This window comes from Solanum dulcamara, chromosome 3 (genome assembly GCF_947179165.1).
Source record: "Solanum dulcamara chromosome 3, daSolDulc1.2, whole genome shotgun sequence".
Taxonomy (NCBI): domain Eukaryota; kingdom Viridiplantae; phylum Streptophyta; class Magnoliopsida; order Solanales; family Solanaceae; genus Solanum; species Solanum dulcamara.
Genome location: NC_077239.1, coordinates 77,486,179 through 77,507,855, shown reverse-complemented (window position 1 = coordinate 77,507,855; position 21,677 = coordinate 77,486,179). Strand labels below are relative to the sequence as shown.

General features: G+C 34.9%; 3 protein-coding genes and 1 non-coding gene across 9 annotated transcripts; 3 read left to right on the top strand and 1 right to left on the bottom strand.

Moving 5' to 3' along the window:
• Positions 1 to 708: 708 nt before the first annotated feature.
• On the top strand, positions 709 to 6,869 carry LOC129883079 (acylamino-acid-releasing enzyme-like). 3 transcript variants are annotated; one of them, XM_055957642.1, is made up of 19 exons: positions 709 to 913; positions 1,111 to 1,147; positions 1,334 to 1,501; positions 1,661 to 1,964; positions 2,244 to 2,465; positions 2,530 to 2,739; positions 2,890 to 2,964; positions 3,190 to 3,328; positions 3,452 to 3,603; positions 3,702 to 3,784; positions 3,888 to 4,009; positions 4,122 to 4,200; positions 4,394 to 4,571; positions 5,013 to 5,073; positions 5,213 to 5,335; positions 5,492 to 5,689; positions 5,854 to 5,922; positions 6,365 to 6,441; positions 6,532 to 6,869. In XM_055957642.1, the coding sequence occupies exons 3-19, from the start codon at positions 1,351 to 1,353 to the stop codon at positions 6,593 to 6,595; spliced, it is 2,307 nt and encodes a 768-aa protein (XP_055813617.1). In that variant the 5' UTR covers positions 709 to 913; positions 1,111 to 1,147; positions 1,334 to 1,350; the 3' UTR covers positions 6,596 to 6,869. The 3 variants fall into 3 exon arrangements, with proteins under 3 accessions (XP_055813617.1, XP_055813618.1, XP_055813619.1); XM_055957643.1 differs by having other exon boundaries at positions 709 to 991; XM_055957644.1 differs by lacking the exons at positions 709 to 913; positions 1,111 to 1,147; positions 1,334 to 1,501 and having other exon boundaries at positions 1,877 to 1,964; positions 2,229 to 2,465.
• A 1,681-nt stretch (positions 6,870 to 8,550) lies between these two features.
• LOC129883077 (acylamino-acid-releasing enzyme-like) lies at positions 8,551 to 15,168 on the top strand. Of its 4 annotated transcripts, none has more exons than XM_055957640.1 (18): positions 8,551 to 8,616; positions 8,900 to 9,108; positions 9,248 to 9,554; positions 9,970 to 10,191; positions 10,284 to 10,496; positions 10,651 to 10,719; positions 10,898 to 11,036; positions 11,754 to 11,905; positions 11,993 to 12,075; positions 12,313 to 12,434; positions 12,530 to 12,608; positions 12,753 to 12,930; positions 13,151 to 13,211; positions 13,314 to 13,436; positions 13,592 to 13,789; positions 14,086 to 14,154; positions 14,500 to 14,576; positions 14,691 to 15,168. In XM_055957640.1, coding segments are annotated over exons 1-18 (2,367 nt in total). In that variant the 5' UTR covers positions 8,551 to 8,614; the 3' UTR covers positions 14,755 to 15,168. The 4 variants fall into 4 exon arrangements, with proteins under 4 accessions (XP_055813615.1, XP_055813613.1, XP_055813614.1 ...); XM_055957638.1 differs by lacking the exon at positions 8,551 to 8,616 and adding an exon at positions 8,642 to 8,746; XM_055957639.1 differs by lacking the exons at positions 8,551 to 8,616; positions 10,651 to 10,719 and adding an exon at positions 8,642 to 8,746.
• A 441-nt stretch (positions 15,169 to 15,609) lies between these two features.
• Positions 15,610 to 19,012, top strand: LOC129883076 (pentatricopeptide repeat-containing protein At3g23020). The gene has a single exon (XM_055957637.1). The coding sequence runs from the start codon at positions 15,862 to 15,864 to the stop codon at positions 18,760 to 18,762; it is 2,901 nt and encodes a 966-aa protein (XP_055813612.1). The 5' UTR covers positions 15,610 to 15,861; the 3' UTR covers positions 18,763 to 19,012.
• A 402-nt stretch (positions 19,013 to 19,414) lies between these two features.
• TRNAK-UUU (transfer RNA lysine (anticodon UUU)) lies at positions 19,415 to 19,486 on the bottom strand. The gene has a single exon. It is a non-coding gene; the product is annotated as a tRNA-Lys (tRNA).
• Between the last annotated feature and the right edge of the window lie 2,191 nt (positions 19,487 to 21,677).

The window sequence follows — 21,677 nt, the reverse complement described above, 5'->3', positions numbered from 1 at the left end:
TGGAACCCAGACATAATTATAAGCAAGGACAAAAAAAAGAGAACTTTTGTGTATCGGTTTTCTTATGACATAATATATAAACGTGGTCTTTAATTTGATTTTAGATATTTATATTTTTTAATTTTGAATATGTACAAGTAAACCTTTAGACAATTTCAAATCCATTAACGTTAAACAAGAGTTTGATGTAAAAATTCAATCATATGCGAAAAACAATTTACTGCAAATTTCGATTTAGCCACAAATCTTTGGACTACGTTAAAAGTTAGGGCAAGATACATTTTATTTATCAATTTAAAATCCTTCATAATTTTAGTCAAAACAAAAATCATGATGAATCCATTAGACTTTATGATTTCTCTAAAAAAATTAAAAATCCTTAGTTTAAAATTTAAACATGACACTGAAAGATCCAATTTGTAAAAATCACTTGACAATAGGCCATGAGAAATCTTATCTTATGTTGCTCTTTATCTTTAACAAACAAAACAAAATATTTGTCAAATGTATTGAAATTGAAGCATAAATTATGATGCATATGAACTGATGATCTTTTTGCGAAACTCGATATTTTTATATATTTTCTAGACAATAGGCCATGAGGAATATTATCTTATCTTCCGCTTTATCTTTAACAAACAAAATAAAATATTTGACAAACGTCTTATTCAAATTGAAATAGAAGCATAAATTATGATGCACATGAACTCATGATTTTTCTACCAAATTCGATATTTTAATATATTTTCTAGAATTGATTTGATAATATTTGGCGCTGCATTTGGTTGAATACTAAATTATTTAGCTAAAGGAATATGAATCAATTCCCACTCAATACTTAGCTTTTTTAGTTGTGCACCATCATGTTCTAACAATCCTTGCTTTACAACACCAAGATTCATCAGTGAAGTTGGTAATACTGTTGCTTGGCCATTTTTAACAAGCAGTACTATAGAAGAAAAAAGAGAAAATCTTCATTTGTTTCATTTTCGTAATTGTTCTTTCTACTGTTTGTTGTTGTGTAACGCATTCCATTCCGATTAATTTGTTGTTGTGATTGCTCCAATATCTGAATCCCCCTTCTTCTGTTTTGTTCAAACTGTTTGGCAGGTATCATTTCAGCTATCGGAAACAACCTCTCTCGGAGGTAAGGCTTGAGTACATTCTACTATCCCAAACTCCACTTGTGGGATCATACTGGGTTGTTGTTGTTGTTGTTTTAGGGTGTCCTAATGTATCCTAAGTTGTTTTTCATGATTGTAAGATAAAAAATGTCTTGGCAACTATCAGTATTTCTATATTAATTGGTCCTTTGTTGTGTTCCAATTTCTAGACAAAATTTTCAGTGCAATGGAAAATGTTGAAGCTAGTCCTCTCAAAAGATCCGCTCGGGTTTTGAATGAAACCTCTGAGGAAGAATACTCCTCTCTTTCTACTCTACTCCAACATTTTGCTAGCATCCCTACCGTTGACAAGGCGTGGACTTTCAAATCTACCAGTGGTATGATTGCTATGATCCAATCTCCCTTTTGTATATTCAAAACATTTCACTTTGATGATTGAAAAAAATGCAAGGTTTTTCCACTTTCAATTAAGAAGAATCTTGGTTCTTTAAAAGTTGATGAATGAACTCTTTTTGCTTTTTTTGCTGCACAAAAAGGTACCCAGTGTATGTTCTCAATCAGCCAGCCAAATCTACTTGCCAATGAAAACAGGAGATACATATTATCTAGTCACATTTCGAAGGGAAGTGCAAATGGTGTAATCTTTGAGTGGGCTGCCTTCCCTATTGAGATGCGTAGTGGATCTCTCATGGTTCCATCACCTTCAGGTTCAAAGCTTCTTGTTGTTAGAAATCTTGAAAAAGATTCTCCGACCAAATTCGAGATTTGGGGTCCATCTCAAGTCGAAAAGGAGTTCCATGTATCGTCCTCTGTCCATGGCTCTGTATATTCGGATGGATGGTAAAATATCTTAATCCCTCCGTTCCGATTTATGTGATGCTATTTGACTGAGCTTAAGAAAGAAAGAATAAATACTTTTGGAATATGTGGTCTAAAATAAGTCATAAGTATGTGCGTGGCTTAAAATGTGAAGTTTAAAGTTAAATTGTTACTATATATAAAAATGTGTCGGTTCTTTTTGTAGTGTCATATAAATTGGAACGGAAGGGGAACATCCTTTTAGGTCTCTGATTTTTCACTTCACCATCATATGCTGTTTGTTAGCATTTGACAATGCAGGTTTGAGGGAATTTCGTGGAATGATGATGAAACCTTTGTTGCATACGTCGCTGAGGAGCCGGCTCCCCCTAAACCCGTGTTTACGAATTCAGGCTACGAGAAAGGGAGTTCTTCAGATATGGAATGTGGTAGCTGGAAAGGTCAAGGGGATTGGGAAGAGGACTGGGGTGAAACCTACCCTGGAAAAAGAGAACCTGCGATTTTCGTTATCAATGTTAACAGGTATGGCAACTTATATTGTTTGCTTATATCAGTCTAAAGGGTAAATAGTTGATTTCTTGTGCAGTGGAGAAGTACATCCTGTTGAAGGAACAAGGAAGCTTAGTGTTGGACAAGTTGTATGGGCTCCAGCTTCTAGAGGCTTGCAGCAATATCTGGTTTTCGTTGGGTGGCCATCGAAAACTAGAAAGCTGGGGATTAAGTATTGCTATAACAGGCCATGTGCCTTGTATGCTGTTAGAGCTCCGTTTTCAAAAACAGAAGATCGTGAATCTGGGTGTGTAATTTGATAGCTTCTCGAGATGAAATGTTGTGGATCGGCTGCAACTGTATGATCTGTGTGAATATACAATGAGCTTGGGTAGAATTTCATTGTTTTTTTATTTATATTCATCTACATCATTTTGATGGAATTTTTCAATTTCAGAATAAATGCAATTGAAGAAGCATCTCCAGTTAAGCTGACACAAAGAATAAGTAGCGCGTTCTTTCCTCGTTTCAGGTATGTCCGCTTATGTTGATGCTAGAAAGATGAGATATGTAGATGAATAAGAAATTCATAAGTTTGTGGAAGCATGTCGCTACTTAGTTTCGTATCGTTCTTATTTGACAATTATTGGGAATCAACTATAGCATCATAAAGAATCTGTTATTATCTTATATAATTTCTAAAGTTAGTTTGTTGGGAAAAGTTAAAACTAATTGTTACTTCTACTGAATTTTCCAGCCCGGATGGAAAGTCCCTTATGTTTCTGTCTGCAAAAAGTTCTGTAGACTCTTGGGCGCATTCTGCAACTCAATCACTTCATAGAATTGATTGGTCCATAGATGGAAAGCCAAACACAGATGCTGACATTGTTGACGTGGTTCGCACTATTTCTCTGTTCTTCCAACTTTTGTCAGCACTTTGAGGGTAGTGAATGATCATTTGTTGTAACTATTTTTCATTTGTGTATTATCTAACTGTTGGTGCCACACTTATGTGACAGGTTCCTGTTGTGATGTGTCCTGAAGATGGATGCTTCCCTGGCCTTTATAGTGTTAAGTTTCTAAGTAAACCTTGGCTTTCTGATGGATATACCATGATTTTATCTTCTGTCTGGGAAAGCACTGAAGTAATACTTTCGGTGAATGTGTTGAGGTAACTATGTGTAAGGTGACTCAGTTTTTGACTGACATTATGGTGTCGTTACATTGTTTAAATCTCCTATGGACTAATGATTGCTTGTTAATTGATAGTGGAAAGGTGTCACGCATTAGTCCTGGAAACTCTAGCTTCTCTTGGAGCTTGCTTGCACTAGACGGTGATAACATCATTGCTGGTAAGAATTTATGTTTTCTGTAGACGGGTGCCTATGCTGCACAAAATGCCTATGTTTGCGTTCTTCATTGACTTGTTTATTCTGGTATTTATCTCTTGTATAGTCTGTAGCAGTCCCTCAGATGTTCCTGAAATCAAGTACAGAAGCATTGTTGGAAATTCATCTGCAGAGGCCTTAGCAAGTTGGCAAGATATTTCAAGCCCCATATATAGAAGCTCTGAAAAGGTTCATCTGGTTGTTCAATCATTTACAAAATGTTTCCATCAAAATGTTCTGCTCAATGCTTGCTTACGGGAATGACATTTATATTATTCATAGACATCTGTGATGCTCACAGGTCACTTCTCTATTGTCATCTTGCCAATCTACTATTATCAAAATTCCAGTCAGGGATATCTCTGAGAACCTTACCGCAGGTATTAATTTATCAGTCTGACTAAAGACTTTCTTTACCTGTGAATAGTGTTTTAACTGTTGAGGAGGTAGGAAACGCAATGAAACAAAATGAAGAAATATTGAGTAATGGTAATAGGATACTTGTTCATCCAACCAATTTATTCGTTTTATTGAAATTTTAAGCCTCTACTCCCTCCGTTTAATTTCTTTCAGGTGCCAACAAACCATATGAGGCTATCTTCGTATCCTCCAAGTGTAAGAGCCATAATCTGTGTGATCCGCTAATTGTAGTCCTTCATGGGGGTCCTCACTTCATTTCATTGTCAAGCTTCTCGAATTCCTTGGCTTTCCTTTCCTCAATTGGTTATAGCTTGTTGATTGTTAATTATAGGTGAGGAACTTTTCATGCCCCTATACTTGTAAAGTATGTTCAATTTTATATACGTACTGATAATTATTTTAGTTACATGTCTGAAAACAAGTAAAAGGAAAAATGTTATACTAATTAAAAATCAAATGCTTAGGAACAACCCTCAAAAAAAATTCCCAGACAATAAGACGCATATTATTTCAGAAGTTCTTGGATAACCAGAAACTTGTAAACCTACATTGACCTTCTGTGAACCGGAGATTCTCTGAAATTAAGCGCAGACAAAGGCTAAAGCTTTAGAACTGTAGAACATGTCGTCTTCATTGTTGGCAATCCAAGCCAAACAAATCTGTATATGGATTTGCTACTGTTCTCGAGATATTTCATTTGCTATCTTTTGTTTTTGGCTAAGCAACCGTTAATGACTTGATTAAGTGCCTTCATTTTCTTACCTTATCTTAGAGGCTCCTTGGGTTTTGGTGAGGAAGCACTGCAATCTCTTCCAGGAAAAATTGGATCACAGGTACTGCTCCATAGTCCTCTTCTTTTGTTCGCTTAAAAGATTGCTTATCAAGGATTTGAAATCTAAAGTTGCTCATCAAGGATTTGAAATCTAAAGTGTTTTGACTTGTTTGTACCTTATTAGATATCTGCATGTGCAGGATGTTAATGATGTGCTAGCAGCTATAGATCATGTCATAGATATGGGACTTGCAGATCCATCTAAAATAACTGTGCTTGGTGGTTCCCATGGTGGATTCCTGACAACACACTTGATTGGCCAGGTCTGCTCGTTCTACAACGTATTCACTTACACTTGTGAAACTTCTGGTCCTTGCCAGCTTTGTTCTGTGTACATTTGTTGCTTTATATAGGGAAGCTGGACAAGCTTGTGTATCTGAAAGACTATAGATTTGACAGTTCTGCTATTATTACTGCAGGCACCCGATAAGTTTGCTGCAGCAGCTACTAGGAATCCTGTCTGCAGCCTTCCCTTGATGGTTGGAACAGCTGATATCCCTGATTGGTGCTATGCAGAGACTTTTGGACATCTCGGAAAATCAATGTTTACTGAAGCTCCTTCATCTGAACACCTTGCTGTCTTTCATGGCAAATCACCAATATCACACATTTCCAAGGTCTGCTCTAATCAACAAAATCTGGATTTGAGAAATCTTTCCATTTTACGTTAACTGTGTTTCCAGTTATTTCTAGATTTCAAGGATCATGTCTCTATGGATGTATTTTCCTGATCTTATATTTCTGAATGCATTTGCCACATCCATGTTATCTAATATTGCAGGTCAAAACTCCTATACTCTTCTTGCTAGGTGAGAAGGACCTCCGTGTACCAATATGTACTGGCTTGCAAGTAAGATTTAATATATTCTTCTTCTTGTTTCTTTTATTAATCACATGTTTATGTTTCATTATCAACATGATTTTGGCAGGTCTATATTCTTAAGTATATGTGTTATATAAACCATTCATTTGCCTTAACATATTTGCGTTGAATGGGCAGGTCAATATTCTTTTTTTATTTATCAATAATTCTTTGTAAAAGGACCTTTCTTGAATGAGTCAATCTGAATCTACTATGCAACAACTTTGGTACCGAATATCAATTTAGAAACATGATTAACTGAATTGTGTAAAATACATGAGTTAGAAGCTGTCCATTTAAGTTGTTTATAAAACATTAACAGTACAATTAGCTCTGAACATGACTGATTACTTTCTAAATAATGGTTAGTCGGTTTTCATAAGATGTATAATTTCAGAAAGTAAATGTTTTTCCTTTTTGTTGCACGAAGTATGCTCGTGCATTGAAGGAGAAAGGAACTGAGGTCAAGGTGCTGGTGTTTCCAGAGGACAATCACGCAATTGATAGGTAGGATGGTCCTGGATCAATTTACTTGAGTTTCATGTTTGTTTGTTTTCACTTCCTACTGGAAACTGGACCTGTTTTCCGTCTTTTCAGGCCACAGTCTGATTTCGAAAGCTTTCTTAATATTGGAGTGTGGTTCAAGAAGCACTGCAAATAGACATATATGATTCAATTCTTGAACAAGTTTTCCTACAGGTCAATTTTAGACCTTCCCCTCAAGAAGGACGACGATTATACTCCTTCCATGTTCATGTTCAAGCTCTCTTCTGAGTTGAAGATATGAACATTTTAAATATGTCACCTTAGGAAATTGGTCATATATATTTGTCCTTTGCAATGACTGGCTAATGGTAAACTCAAATGTTATGTAAAAAAAACAGTTCATGTGTTGTACAGTTCAATAAAATCATCAAAAGGAGTTCATCTTTGAATTTTTGTGTAGCAGCTTCTTTCAAAAGCATTGATCATATGCAAGAACAAATTGTATAAATTCCCAACTGTGCAATGCACTGCAGAATACTACTCTGTCCGTATCAATATGTTTTTTCTGATTTTGACTTGACACGGAGTTTAAAATAATAAAGAAGATTTTTATATCTTGTGATCTTAAACTAAAGATACGTAGAATATAATATTCTTTCTGAAACAAACTTAAAAAGAAAGTAAGACAAGCAAATTGAAACGAAGGAAGTAATATGTTTCATTTATCCTTTATTTTAGCGACACAATACAAGGTAATGTTAATTTGAATAATTAATATGATTTGGAGTTAGATATTCAACAACTAATGGTAACATAATGTATGTAAATTTGATTTGTTAGAAAATACATAATATTCCTGTCTAAAAGACAAATTATTAGTGCCTTTTTTCTTGATAACTTTCTTGTAAAATGAATACCTATTAAAGTTTATTGAATTTTCTTCTTTTTACACTTCAAAGAGGTGAAACTTTGTCCTTGTTAATTAAGAATGACAAATTACTTAATTTGACAGATACTCCTCCATCTATCCTAAAATAATTGTTCCTTTTTTTTTTTGGCTTTCCTATATACAAGCTAAGTAGTCTTAACTAAAATTTTAGAATTTTTTTTTTCTATTTTCATTAGAGAAAATTTTAACTGAAACTACATTTTGTATAGTTTCTAAACATGTGAATATTTATTTTTCAAGAAACAATTAATCTAACCTGATTTTAGCTTTTAAAAAATGATGAGATTGGGCACCAAAGAGATTAGGATAAGAGGAAGTAGTTTAATTGAAAGCATATTATGATGCAAATGAGTGAAGTGATACTTTATACTAATAATGTCTGTCAAGATAATATGTTTATTAATAATTCATTGAATTGAGAACTTATCTTAAATACAGCTTAAATTACAGAGAACTTATCTAGATGTAAGGAATATTTCCAAAATTTAGCTAAAAAGTTGCCCTAATTGCTGACACAATGAGAATTATGAAGCAGTAATAAGGACTGTGATGTGATGATTAGTACTATTCATTCCAATAAAAAGTCTTCAATTTGAGCCCTCTATATAAAATTACTACTTTTGTTAGGAAAATTTTCAAGAAATTTCTTGCACGAATTCAAATTAAATGTAACGCCCAATCACGGCTACTAAACATTAAGTTTTTGTATGGATTATCCCTATTTCAAAATGATTTTTAATTTTTGTCTTTCAAACTTATGATATTTAAATTTGTTTTTGTTGTTCAATCAATGAATATTCTTACCGATGACCAAATTTCACTCGACATTAAATTATGTCTCTTACGATTAACTTGTGGGTTATGAAACTGAACTTATGTCGATAGAAATTAAGTTATATCTTTTAATACATAAATTGTGGATTCTGAACTTAACTTGTGCTTCTATCTATGTAAGTTTTGTAGAAATTAAACAGCATAACTTGTATTATATTACAACAATAATAACATACCGAGTGAAATTTCATAAAATAGTTCTAAAAAAAATAAAGCGTGCACAAATCTTACCACTAACTTATGTTATATTATGATATGAAAATATAAACTTACATGAATTAATTATTTTTTTAATGATGATATGAATATAAATATCACCGATTTGATCACAAAAAATTAAAGAACACCCAAAATACATGACCAACTAAACATTGGGTGGAAAACTTAAAAATTCTCCATTCCCCTCTCTCTATGTAAGCTTTCTTGGTTTATCTTTTTCTACACCATGTTTGAATGCTCTTTCTATAGTTTCTGTTCGCCAAGATTTAATTTTTATGTTCAGAATGAATTGAGTTATCCTAAAATATTAAGCAAGCCAAGAAGGTTGAAAGAATTTGATTCTAGTTATTTGTTTACAGAAGGAATCAAGATTGAAGAGAGAAGTTATCAGATTGTTTTTCCAAGATTGAGTTTTTTATCTGTTCAATTGTTACTCCCTCCGTTTTCAATTTGTTTGTCTGGTTTTTTACTTGACAGGAGTTTAAGAAAGCGAAGAAAAGTTTTGAATCTTGTTGTCTTAATCGCAACTCTGCAAATGGAAAATTCTGGAGCAAGCCTTTTCAAAGATACTCCTGTTGGTTTAAATGAAATTTCAGAGGAAGAATACTTTTCTCAATCTACATTACTCAAAGAGTTCACTGAAATCCCAACAATTGAAAAGGCATGGACTTTGAAAACTAACTGTGGTATTGCTACTTCAACTCTCTCTAGATATTTTGTCATATCGCTTCTTTCCTGTCAAGCTTTTATTTCTTAGGTATATGATGATCTGTGAGAGCCAAAAGATGACTTGTGGTGTTCTTTTGGTTGTTTTTGCTGCTTCAGGAGGTTCACAGGTTATGTTCTCAATTAGTCAACCTAATCTCCTGGAGAATAAGAAGAGGAGATATGCATCATTTAGTCACATTTCCAAAGAAAGAGATGATTTTGTACAATTTCATTGGGATGCTTTCCCTATTGAGATGGGGACAGCATCTTTGATGGTTCCATCTCCATCAGGTTCAAAGCTTCTTGTTGTTCGAAATGCTGAAAATGATTCCCCTACTTGCTTCGAGATTTGGAGTTCATCTCAGGTGGAAAGGGAGTTTCATGTTCCTTCATCTATCCATGGATCTGTATATTCCGATGGATGGTAACTTAATTTACTACAAACAATGAACTACTTTCATTTTCTTATCGTGTTCTCTATTCATTGTGGATACTTGCTACAACCTGCTATATCCTGTAACCAGTTTAATGTTACTCCCTCCGTTTCAATTTGTTTGTTTGGTGTTGACTTGGCACGAAGTTTAAGAAAGTAAATAAGACTTTTGAATCTTTTGGTCTTAAACTAAAGATACATAGAATGTACCAAAATGTCCTTTAATCTTGTGTGGTCTTAAACATGTAATGTGGAAAGTTGGAATTGCCAAAAAAGGAAAGAGATATTCTTTTTTGAAACGGACTAATAAAGAAAGTAAGACAAACAAATTGAAATGGAGGGAGTACAATTTAGTAACAATATTACAAGTTGTTAGTTGCTATCTCTACCGGTTGTCTGGTCTCAGGTTCGAGGGGATTTCCTGGAATTCTGATGAAACTTTGATTGCTTATATTGCTGAAGAGCCTGTTTCTGCAAAACCAACATTTACATATTTTGGTTACGAGAAAGGGGATTGTCCAGATAAAGACTGCAATAGCTGGAAAGGTCAAGGAGATTGGGAAGAGGGCTGGGGCGAAGCATATGATGGGAAAAGGCTACCTAAGCTTTTTGTCATCAACATTAGCAGGTTAATAATTTCACTGATGTCTGCTTAAGTAGTTCTGGAAAACTTTATCATGTAAATTTAATGTGGTAACCGTTAAATGCAACTTTGTGCAGTGGAGAGGTACGCGCTGTAGATGGCATAGAAAAGTCACTAAGTGTAGGGCAAGTTATTTGGGCTCCATCATCAAAGAACTCAATACAAAATCTAGTTTTTGTTGGGTGGCCATCGGAGATGAGGAAGTTTGGTATCAAATACTGCACTAATAGGCCTTGTTCTTTATATGTTGTTAGAGCTCCTTGTTTTAGATACGAACCACGTCAATCTGGGTAAGTTGCTTGTGCTGAAGAAGCCTTTCCTTTTTCAAAGATTTTGACAGCATGCTTACATTATACCATTCATTTCTATTTCCGCTGAAGTGACTAAGTATTTATTGATATATAATTTTGTGATTGTCTTGCCATTTGTTACTTTTCTTATCAGAACGGATACAAAACTATCAGCAGTTGTGCTGACAGAAAGCATAAGTAGTACATTCTTCCCTCGTTTTAGGTACATCTGCTTGTTAAAATTATTGGTTCTCAACAACCGTTTTAACGTTTACCTTGTTCTCTCAATTTGGTGGCAGATATCTTGTAAAGTCTGGTCAAATTTCTCTCACACTTCAACATTCGGTGTTGTAAACAACTTTTTTCAGACTATAACAGTTCTTATTTTTCTCAATTCTCAGCCCAGATGGAAAATTCCTGGTGTTTTTATCTTCAAAAAGTGCTGTAGATTCTGGAGCACATAATGCAACAGATTCACTTCATAGAATTGATTGGTCCATTGATACAGAGTCACGCTCGCATAACAAAATTGTTGATGTGGTATTGTTTTTCTGCTTTGCTTACAAACTTATATCAGTGGTTCAACCATGTAAAAGACATAGTCACTTACAACTCTTCTGTTATAATTAGTACTCTTGAGTAATGTAATGAAGTTTCGCAAGGATGGACAATGTGAAAATCATCTTGTTGTGGTGATTACTACAACAACAACAACAAACCCCGTGTAATTCCACAAGTAGGGTCTGGAGAAAAGCATATCAAAGAGATCGGAAAAAATAAAGGAAGCAAAGAAATCATAGAAAATTATTATAGAAAGCATGACAAAGCATTCTGGAAAAAAAAGGAACAGTAGCTGCAACAAAATAATGCTATAATCGAAATACAAGAAACTATATGGGAAATACTACGACTACCAGTATGGAAGGATAAGCAAGACACCTGGCTATACTGTTCTTTTGTTTTAAAATTGCATTACCTTGATTAAGATGTATAATGTTTTCTACACTTTTTTAGGGGTGGGTGGGAGTGGGGGGTAGGTGACTAGGGGTTATGAAGGTTGATGCTATTTTCAACTTAGTCTTAGTTGGATAGAGGTTGTAACTTCTTCGTTCATGAGGTCAATGCATGTCCTCCTTGTTAAATTGAATACATTGATGGCATAATGATTTCACCTTTTTCCTTTTTCTGAGTTATCCTTAAATTTGTCGTTTCACTTGAGCCTGCTGATTATATTAGTAGGTTCAATGACCGCTGTAGGTTCCCGTTGTGATGTGTGCTGAAGATGGAAGCTTCCCTGGGTTATACTGTTCAAATATTCTTAGTAACCCGTGGCTTTCTGATGGGCGCACTATGATTTTATCATCTGCCTGGGGCAGCACCCTATTTGTACTAACTGTGGATATCTTGAGGTAAAGCAAGGAAAACATCCTATCTCCATCATAATCAAACGTTATGTATCTTCCTCTGTATTCAACCACATGCTCATTTACTTTCAGTGGAAACGTATCACGAATCAGCCCGAGCACATCAGAGTTTTCATGGGATGTCCTTACGCTGGATGGTGACAATATAATTGCAGGTAAGAGTCAATGTTGCCTTTTTAACTTACAAGAACAACTATGACTCAGTCCCAAGCAAGTTCAGGTCGGCTATATGTCTCTTTACTGACCATGTTGCTCCATTTAAGCCTGCATTTTAACTTGTCAAAAAAAGAGAGTCAATATTCATCTGAAATCTTTCGTATGATATGCTTGAATATGAATTACGGAATGAAAAATCCAATAAGAGTATTTTGATGCTGTTTAATTCTTTGAAGTTTGTAGCAGTCCAATTAATGTTCCTGAAATCAAGTATGGTTATCTTGTCGAGAATGCCTACGACAACACCAAATGGAATTGGCTAGATATCTCAAGCCCCATAACCAAATGCTCGGAAAAGGTGAATATGATGTCCATATTGTTTAAATCCTTTTGGGCTGGGCTACAACGAATAAAGACTAGCCATTCTTAATATTATTCTGTGTTTCTTCAAAGGTGAGGTCTTTGTTGTCATCCAAGGAGTTTTGTACAATGCCGATTCCTGTCAGAGACGCCTCTGAGAATCTCACAAAAGGTACAGCAAATATGTAGTTGATGCATAAATGCATAATATTTATCAGAATAAAAGTTGCATCTTGGCCTTGCCTTTTCTTCTTAATTGTTCACCCTTATGTTTTTCTCTGCTTTTAATTTAGTGCATAAATCTGATTCATGGTAGGTGCAAGCAAACCTTATGAAGCTATTTTTGCATCCTCCAAATCTAAGAAGCACGATGCATGTGACCCACTGATTGTAGTCCTTCATGGGGGTCCTCAGTGTGTGTCATTGTCAAGCTTCTCAAAGTCTTCAGCTTTTCTTTGCTCACTTGGATTTAGCTTACTTATTGTAAGTTATAGGTAAGTTAAAGAGTACCATAATCACCTTTTGGCATCACTTTATCTTGCTTGCAAGTGGCATCTTTGAGTAGTCAACAATTGAGTGTACTACAATGTGTGCTGAACTAGCAGACGGTGTAGCATATAATCAACCAGTCTGAATCTCTCATTAAGATAAACTCGTTAATAAAGCATATCTTGAATGTATTACAACATGAATATCTTATTGACGTCTTTCCAGAGGTTCCTTGGGATTTGGTGAGGAAGCAGTTCAATCTCTTCCAGGGAGGGTGGGTTCACAGGTGCTATTTTGTCCAACCTTCTTTATGACAGTTGATTTCTATTCATATTTTATCCGTAATGAGGACATTTCTTTTAACCTTTCCACTATTTCACATCCACAGGACGTTAACGATGTACTTGCTTCCATAGACCATGTCATTGGTATGGGATTTGCTGATCCGGACAAAATTGCTGCTGTTGGCATTTCCCATGGTGGATTTTTGACGACACACTTGATAGGCCAGGTCGGATAGTTCCACAAGCAACCTGTTTCTTCTACACCAAAATCCACATCTAGTAAATGTTTGTGCATGTTGATTAGACCATCCGTTCTGCTAGTTCATCTATAATGTGATGGGAAAAGTTAACTTATTCTGTTCTTACTAATGTACCCGTGCAGGCACCAGACAAGTTTGCTGCTGCAGCTGCTAGGAACCCAGTCTGCAACCTTGCTCTAATGGTTGGTACAACTGATATACCTGATTGGTGCTATTTTGAGGCATTTGGAAGTGAAGCAAAATCAAACTTTACAGCAGCAACTTCAGCTGAGCACCTTGCTCTATTGTACAACAAGTCACCAATTTCACATATATCCAAGGTTTGCTTCATCTGCTGTGTTACTGTTATCGTTGAATAAGGCTAGTAAGTTTTATTGAACAGGAGCTTAGAACTTGACAAACTGAAAAATGCATAGATTATAGTAATCATTTTTCATATGGTTCCTTCTATTTCCCATTGACATTCAAACAAAAAGAAACTGGAAATGGGAGGAAAAAAAGAAATTATATTTAATTCTAGGCATACAATTTGCTGGTGTCCGGTGCCTATTGGTATTTACATGGCACTGCATTGTTTTATTGATGCTCCTATACTCACATGGAGGTAATCCTGCAGGTTAAAACTCCCACACTCATGCTTTTAGGTGCTAAGGACCTTCGTGTACCCATTACTGATGGATTACAGGTACACTTTCCTTTCCTTTTGTGAGGCATCAAATTAGACTAACAAGGGAAAACTAAGTACATACCACAAATTCAATTGCTTCTGTAGCTTTACTTAACCATGTCACTGCTTATTAATCCAAGCAATTATTCTCTATCGCTTGAGTTTTCCAAATTTGAGTCTAAAATGAATGATATATGCATTCTCCTATTAATTGGGACTCTCATGGAACTATCCTAAAGATCATTTGATCATTTTGTAACGATGAAGTAAAGTATTCATACAATATCATTTCATTCCTGGTTTGATGTTTGATATAAACATTTCATCTCATAAACATTTCTTCGTTCTTCTGTATCTCTGTAGTATGCAAGAGCATTGAAGGAGAAAGGCGTAGAAGTTAAGGTGATGATGTTTCCTGATGACATACACGAACTCGACAGGTAATTGTGTTCCTTTGCCTAATTCAAGAACTAAGTTTTCCCCCCAACCCGAGGGGATCATTAACACTTCTCCACTTGCCCTGAAACGTGATCATGTGTGTACTCTTTTGGCAGACCGCGAACGGACTTTGAAAGCTTTCTTAACATTGGAGTGTGGTTTAAGAAGTATTGCTCATAAATTGCCAGATAAATCAGTGTTTCTGCAACAAGAATGTTAAGAGATTCATGGTTATGTTGAAAAACTGGTCGTCCAAGGAAATGAAGGGTCATAATTGACTCAAATTGTTCATGATCATACTACCAAACTGAAATACTTGTAATAATCTATATAGCACTTGGAAACTGTTGCTCTTCTTCAAAAATATCGCCGAGTGCGTGTCAGATCCTCCAAAAATAATGTATTTTTTTGAGGATTCGACACGGCTACGAGTTTACAACATTATTTTTTGAAGAGTCCGAGCAACATAGCTTGAATATTTGTGTTTGATCAAATGCATAGTGCACTTCTTCATGAGTATATTTTTTTCATCACAAACCATGAAGTAATTGAATGTATTGAAAGACTTTACATAAAGGCAGAGGACCTTTCCTACTTCCTAGTGTAACATCAAAATAGCAATTCCCCCCCTTTTTTTTATGATATTAACTTGCAAAAACATCTTAATGATATTAACTTCCTCCTGAAAAAATTCCCCCATTTTTATATTCCTTTTTGCTTATTGGCCATTAAATATCTCAAAAAGTTGTAAAAGTATAAAAAGAAATAGATTGATGGAAGGAATTTGTATTGTAGCTTGTTTCATATAGATTCCAATCTCTAAGTAGCAAATTAAAGTTCTAAAATATTTTTCAAACTCTTTAACCTTGGTTATATTTTTATAAAAATAATTGCTATAGACTGATAATTTTTACAAAGTAAGATGTTTATTGTTGATATAGGTAACATAATAACTATTCATTTGACTTATAAACACTTTTTACAAAATTTTATTAAACACATAAATAAATCGAAAAGTGTTTCTAACCAGCTTATAAGCTTAGGCAAACACACTCGTATCGAAGTTTGGCCGCCAATAACAGAAACAAATTAAGAAAACCGCCGTCTGTTAGGATAGAACTCACGACCTACCGCTTATTACCTGTGATAACATTGCCCACTTGATTTTTCCCTCCTTAGCCATTCGTCTTCTTTACATTTTCTTCTGCAGTTCCTAATGCTTTCCTTCCTTCATATCTTAACTTTTACTCAAAATTTACATTAAATTCAACTGAGAGATTGAGAAAAATGTATGTGAAGTTTCAGTATGTTGACACCAGCAATTGTTTCCACATATTAAACTCAACTAAACCCACTCCCAGTATTGGAATTTCAATCCCTCCCACTAAGAAATACAAGGACCAGAACAAATTGAATGACCCAAATGGAAGAATTGAGAAAAGCAAGAATCTTGGGGTCAAATTCAGGACTGGTGTTGGGTATGGTAATGATGTAAAAGAGAAGTTGGATTATCAAATTGGTAAAAACTCGCATACCCATGTTTGGAAAAATGGTGTTCTAAAGACCCAAAATGGTTTCTTGAGAAAACCAGTTGATGAAACTGACAGTGAGGAGAAAATTGATGGCCAGTCGAACTCGGGTAATGGGGTGCAGACCAAGTGTTCGACAAAATGGCGCAATGACGTGAAGGAGGCCCAAAATGGCTTCTTGAGAAAACCAGTTGATAAAACTGAGAGCGAGGAGAAAGTTGATGGTAAATGGAGCTCGTTAAATGTGGTGCAGACCAACTGTTCGAAAAAATGGTGCAAGGACGTGAAGGAGACCCAAAATGGTGTTTTGAAGACCCAGAATGGTGTTTTTAGGAAACCAGTTGATAGAACTGAGAATAACAAAAAAAATGGTGGTCAATTGGGCTCGGGGAATGCGATGGAGAAAGTCCAGACCAAGGGTTCGAAAAAATGGGCAAGATATGGAGGATGCATTCCAGTTATGCTGGAAGCTTTGGAGAAGGTTAGTAATTTGGATGAGGCATTAAAGCCATGGGAAAAGAGTTTGACTAAAAAAGAAAGGACTATTATATTGAAGGAGCAGGTGGAGTGGCACCGAGCAATGGAGATTTTTGAGTGGTTTAAGAGAAGAGGATGCCATGAATTGAATGTTATACATTATAATATTATACTTAGGATTCTCGGGAAATCACAGAGGTGGGGTGAGATTGAGAGGTTGTTGGGTGAAATGAGGGAAAGGAGAGTTGAGCCTATAAATTCAACTTATGGGACTCTGATTGATGTCTACAGCAAGGGTGGGCGTAGGGAGCAGGCAATGGAATGGTTGAATTTGATGAATGAAAGAGGTATGGTACCGGATGAGGTGACAATGGGAATTGTTGTTCAGATGTATAAAATGGCAGGGGAGTTTAAGAAAGCAGAAGAGTTTTTGAAAAAGTGGTCTTTATGCAAATGTCAAGGGGAGGAACGTATAAATGGTGGACCAAGAAGTGGTATTAGGGTCAATGGTTCTTCTGGTTCAAGTGTTTGTTTGAGCTCACATACCTATAACAATTTAATTGACACTTATGGGAAGGCAGGACAAGTGAAAGAAGCATATGAGACTTTTCACCAGATGCTGAGGGAAGGGATCCTGCCGACAACAGTTACTTTCAATACAATGATTCACATGTGTGGTAATAATGGCAGAATGGAAGAAGTTGCTTCCTTGATGAGGAAGATGAAGGGGCTTCAGTGTCATCCTGATACAAGAACATACAATATTCTTATTTCCCTTCACGCCAAGCATGACAATATAGAAATGGCTGCCACCTACTTTAAAATTATGAAAGATGCTTCTCTAGAGCCAGATGCAGTGACCTATCGCACTCTTTTGTATGCATTTTCTATAAGGAATATGGTTAGTGAAGCAGAGAAGCTCATTTTGGAGATGGATAAGAAAGATCTACAGATTGATGAATTTACTCAGTCAGCTTTGACTAGGATGTATCTAGAAGCAGGGATGGTAGAAAAGTCATGGTCCTGGTTCCAGAGGTTCCATCTTGCAGGAAAAATGTATTCTGAATGCTATTCTGCCAACATTGATGCCTTCGGCGAACGTGGCCATATTTTGGAAGCTGAGAGAGCTTTTAATTGCTGTAGAGAGGGAAAAAGACTTACTGTTCTTGAGTTCAATGTAATGATCAAAGCATATGGGATTAGCAAGAAATATAACGAGGCATGCTACTTGTTTGATAGCATGGAGAAACATGGCTTATCTCCTGATAGATGCAGTTATAGTTCACTCATCCAAATGTTAGCTGGTGCAGATCTGCCACTGAAAGCAGCATCTTATGTGAGGAAAATGCAGGAGGCGGGATTGGTTGATGATTGTATCCCTTATTGTGCTGTGATATCTAGTTTTGTTAAAGTAGGTCAGCTGGAAATGGCAGTAAGCTTATTCGATGAAATGATTGCATTTGACGTCGAGCCTGATGTTGTTGTTTATGGTGTACTGATAAATGCCTTTGCTGACATGGGAAGTGTTAAAGACGCTACAAAATACTTGGTTGAAATGAGAGACTCTGGTTTAGAGGCAAATGTTGTTATATACACTTCCTTAATCAAGCTATACACCAAGGTTGGATATTTGAGAGAAGCACAAGAAACGTTTGAAATGCTTCAGTCTTTCGAGGCAGGGGCTGATGTATATTCTTCAAATTGCATGATTGACTTGTACAGTGAGCGCTCTATGGTTAGACAAGCAGAAGAGATTTTTGAGCACCTGAAGCAAAAGGGAAATGCAAATGAATTTTCTTATGCAATGATGCTGTGCATGTACAGGAGAAATGGAATGTTTAAGGAAGCCATTCAAAATGCCCGAAAAATGAAAGAACTGGGACTTCTGACTGACTTGTTGAGTTACAACAATGTGCTTGGATTGTGTGCAACTGATGGGAGGTATAAAGAAGCTTTGGCGACTTACAAGGAAATGCTCTCTTCTGCCATCCAACCTGATGATTCAACATTCAAATCACTTGGAATTGTTCTTCTTAAATGCGGTGTTCCAAAGGAGGCTATTGGTAAGCTGGAATCTATGAGGAAAAAGGATCCTCAGAGTGGCGTGCAAGAGTGGACTTCAGCCCTATCTTCCATTATCGGTATGCTTGATACTGACTGTCCTGATAGTAAAGATGCCTAGCTCTTCTAAAAATATTTATGGTTTTACGATAGGAGATGATTACATTTATGGGGTTGGGTCTACAGAGATTGAACTTTATACGAGCACTCTCTCAAAGAGAAGCTGCTTCATACTTTACTGACTCAGGTAGATTCTAGTGAAGTGCCTCAAACCTCTTATGTATTTTTCACAATTTGGTTGTTGTAAATACAAATGTATTGAACCTTTGCCAGATCTAGGCATCATTTATTAAGTACCATCTCTAATTTTCTTAGAGCTTGCTTGCACTAGATGCCAATAATGTTGTTGCTGGTAAAGACTTAATTTTGATGTAGACTCATAAGTCGTACCGAACAACATATTTACAGTAATCTCACAAGTAGGGTTTGAGAAGGATAAATGTGATATTACACATGATGATTATTTTGTGTTGTTTGAATATTTCATTCATTTCAATTGATTTTTTTTAATAATGAATTGAGTGATATATAAGTGGAATTAAATAAAATAAAAATTCTTAAAATAACTTTTTATTTTAATTATAAAAATGATTTTCGGTACTTTTTTCTATAACTGTATCAAAATTTAATGTGCTTTGAATATTTTATTCATTGCAATTGATTTTTTTAAAACAACGAATTGAGTGATATAAAAGAAAAATTAAATAATCAAACGCCGTCTGTGGGGATCGAACCCACGACCACGTGGTTAAAAGCCACGCGCTCTACCACTGAGCTAAGACGGCTTCATGCTTAAAATGTCTTACATTTACTAAAACAATGATCCAAACTCATCACCTTCTCAACCATTTTCATTTTCTTTACTTTGCTGTCTTTCCACCATTTGTTAGGTCATTGCTATATAGAGCAGAATTATCTAGCGAATTGTTAAATTAGGTCTTAGGCCTAATTCAAACCTCGAAAGCTAGTTTAAAAGGAGGAACATTGTCCAAGCCTTATATAAGGAGTCCACCTATTTTATTAATCACCAAGGTGAGACTTTTCTCATTCTTCAATACGAATCTGCTTGAAAAAAGAAAGAGTTTGAAGAAAGTTATTTCTATAATAATGTTTGTGCGGTACTTTATCTTGTGTTTGTTAAAAGTACAAAATTACTTTTATCGAAAACATTACAATTCTGAAATGTAATACTAGTACTCATGGTCTTGCTATGTTGGGTAATTATTACTCCCTCTATTTCAACTTAACGGGTCATTTGGAAATAATGCATAATTTAACTTTGTGTATTAGTAGTATCTCATTGAGGTGTGTATTTCTTATATCATGAATTTTCATGTATTAGTAATATACAAAGGATTTCAATACATGCATTAGATTGATTAATGACACGACTACCCTTCAAATCCCTTTTAAGATATTTTCCCTTTCTCAAAGCTAAAAAGTGTGGAGAGTATTTCTTTAAACAAAATATTTTTTTAATAAAAGTTATGTAATACATTTTATTTTTAATACATCAAACCAAATACTCCATAAAAAATAATCTCAGCATAACTAATGCAAGCACTATTAATATACTCTATTCGGCATTTTTCTTATACGTTCTACCAAACTATGTGTCTTAGGCTGACAAGGTACGAAGTAAAAAAATAGTTTTTAAATCTTGTGATCTAATTTGTCAGATAGAATATTGACATTGGAAAATTTATTAAATATGAAAAAGAGACACTACCATGCATTTTAATTTATTGTGTTGTGCAACTTCTTGTAGTGTTCTCTATTTTCATAATGTCATTGAAATAACACCATCAACTAGTTAGTAATTGTTGTGTGTGGTGACGCATGTTTTTCTGTGTTGTTAACAGTATTGATCCCCAACTGGTTGAAAAAGTCCTTTTATTGTTTTACTATATCAATATTTGCAGCCAATTACATATTCAATTATTCTTGACATTTCATTGATTGCATATCTACCTTATTAGTGGAATTACTATTTGGATCAAAGAGATTTTTACTGTTGTGATGGCAACCATGAGTTTTCTGTGTATTAATGCCATTTTTTGTGCTGTCTCTGCGCTGACTTGCCTCATTTTTGTTGCTCCCTTGTTTTAGCTCAATTAAAAGAATAAATAAATTATGCACATTTAAATGATGAAAGCAGATAATCTTAACCATTCACAATTCAAACCTAGAGATAATATTTTAATCATATATATGTACATTGCAATTTAGACGTCATAATCTTAATAAAAGCAAGAACATAAGTGTTCTTTACTTGGCAAAATAGATAAGAAATAATTTTTAGCTTACAATTTTAAAAGTTTAACGTTTAGTGGCAAAAACTTTAAGGATAAACCTGATCAAATTTATCTCTTAAATTCATCTTTTTACAAGAATATACTCAGTCTCTCAAAATTCTGAATACGCCTCTAACCTACACCATCTTATGGTCCGGAATGAGTTGTGCTGCTGGATCCAACAAGTAGGTGTGATGAGCTGGAAGGCAATTACTTGTTTAATTTATCTTTGTTTACAGCATATACTTACTTTACTTGGTTGAATCTTTTTGGATTGAAAAACAAATAAATTATTATACTGTTTTTAATTTTGCAACACTGTTATTATACACCTTATATTTTATCACCTTGTCTTGGTGAAGCAAGGAGGACATGCATAATTGTATTTGATATATACACTCTATTAATAAGGCACAAATCCCATCAAAATTACTCAATTGAGCAATTATTGGATACGTGAAAATATCTATAAAGGTCCATGGAATAATAAAAAGATGAGTATAGAGATAGAAATACTAACAGGATAGCCATCAAAACTTTAGAAAAAATCTAATGGAAAAATCATAATAATCTTTATGACTTGAAATTTTGCTCTACTTTAGAATCTTTGACCCTATTGCATTGCTAGTTCTACCACCATCTTCTCAAACATTATAGTAGATAAAGAATTAATAATTTACAC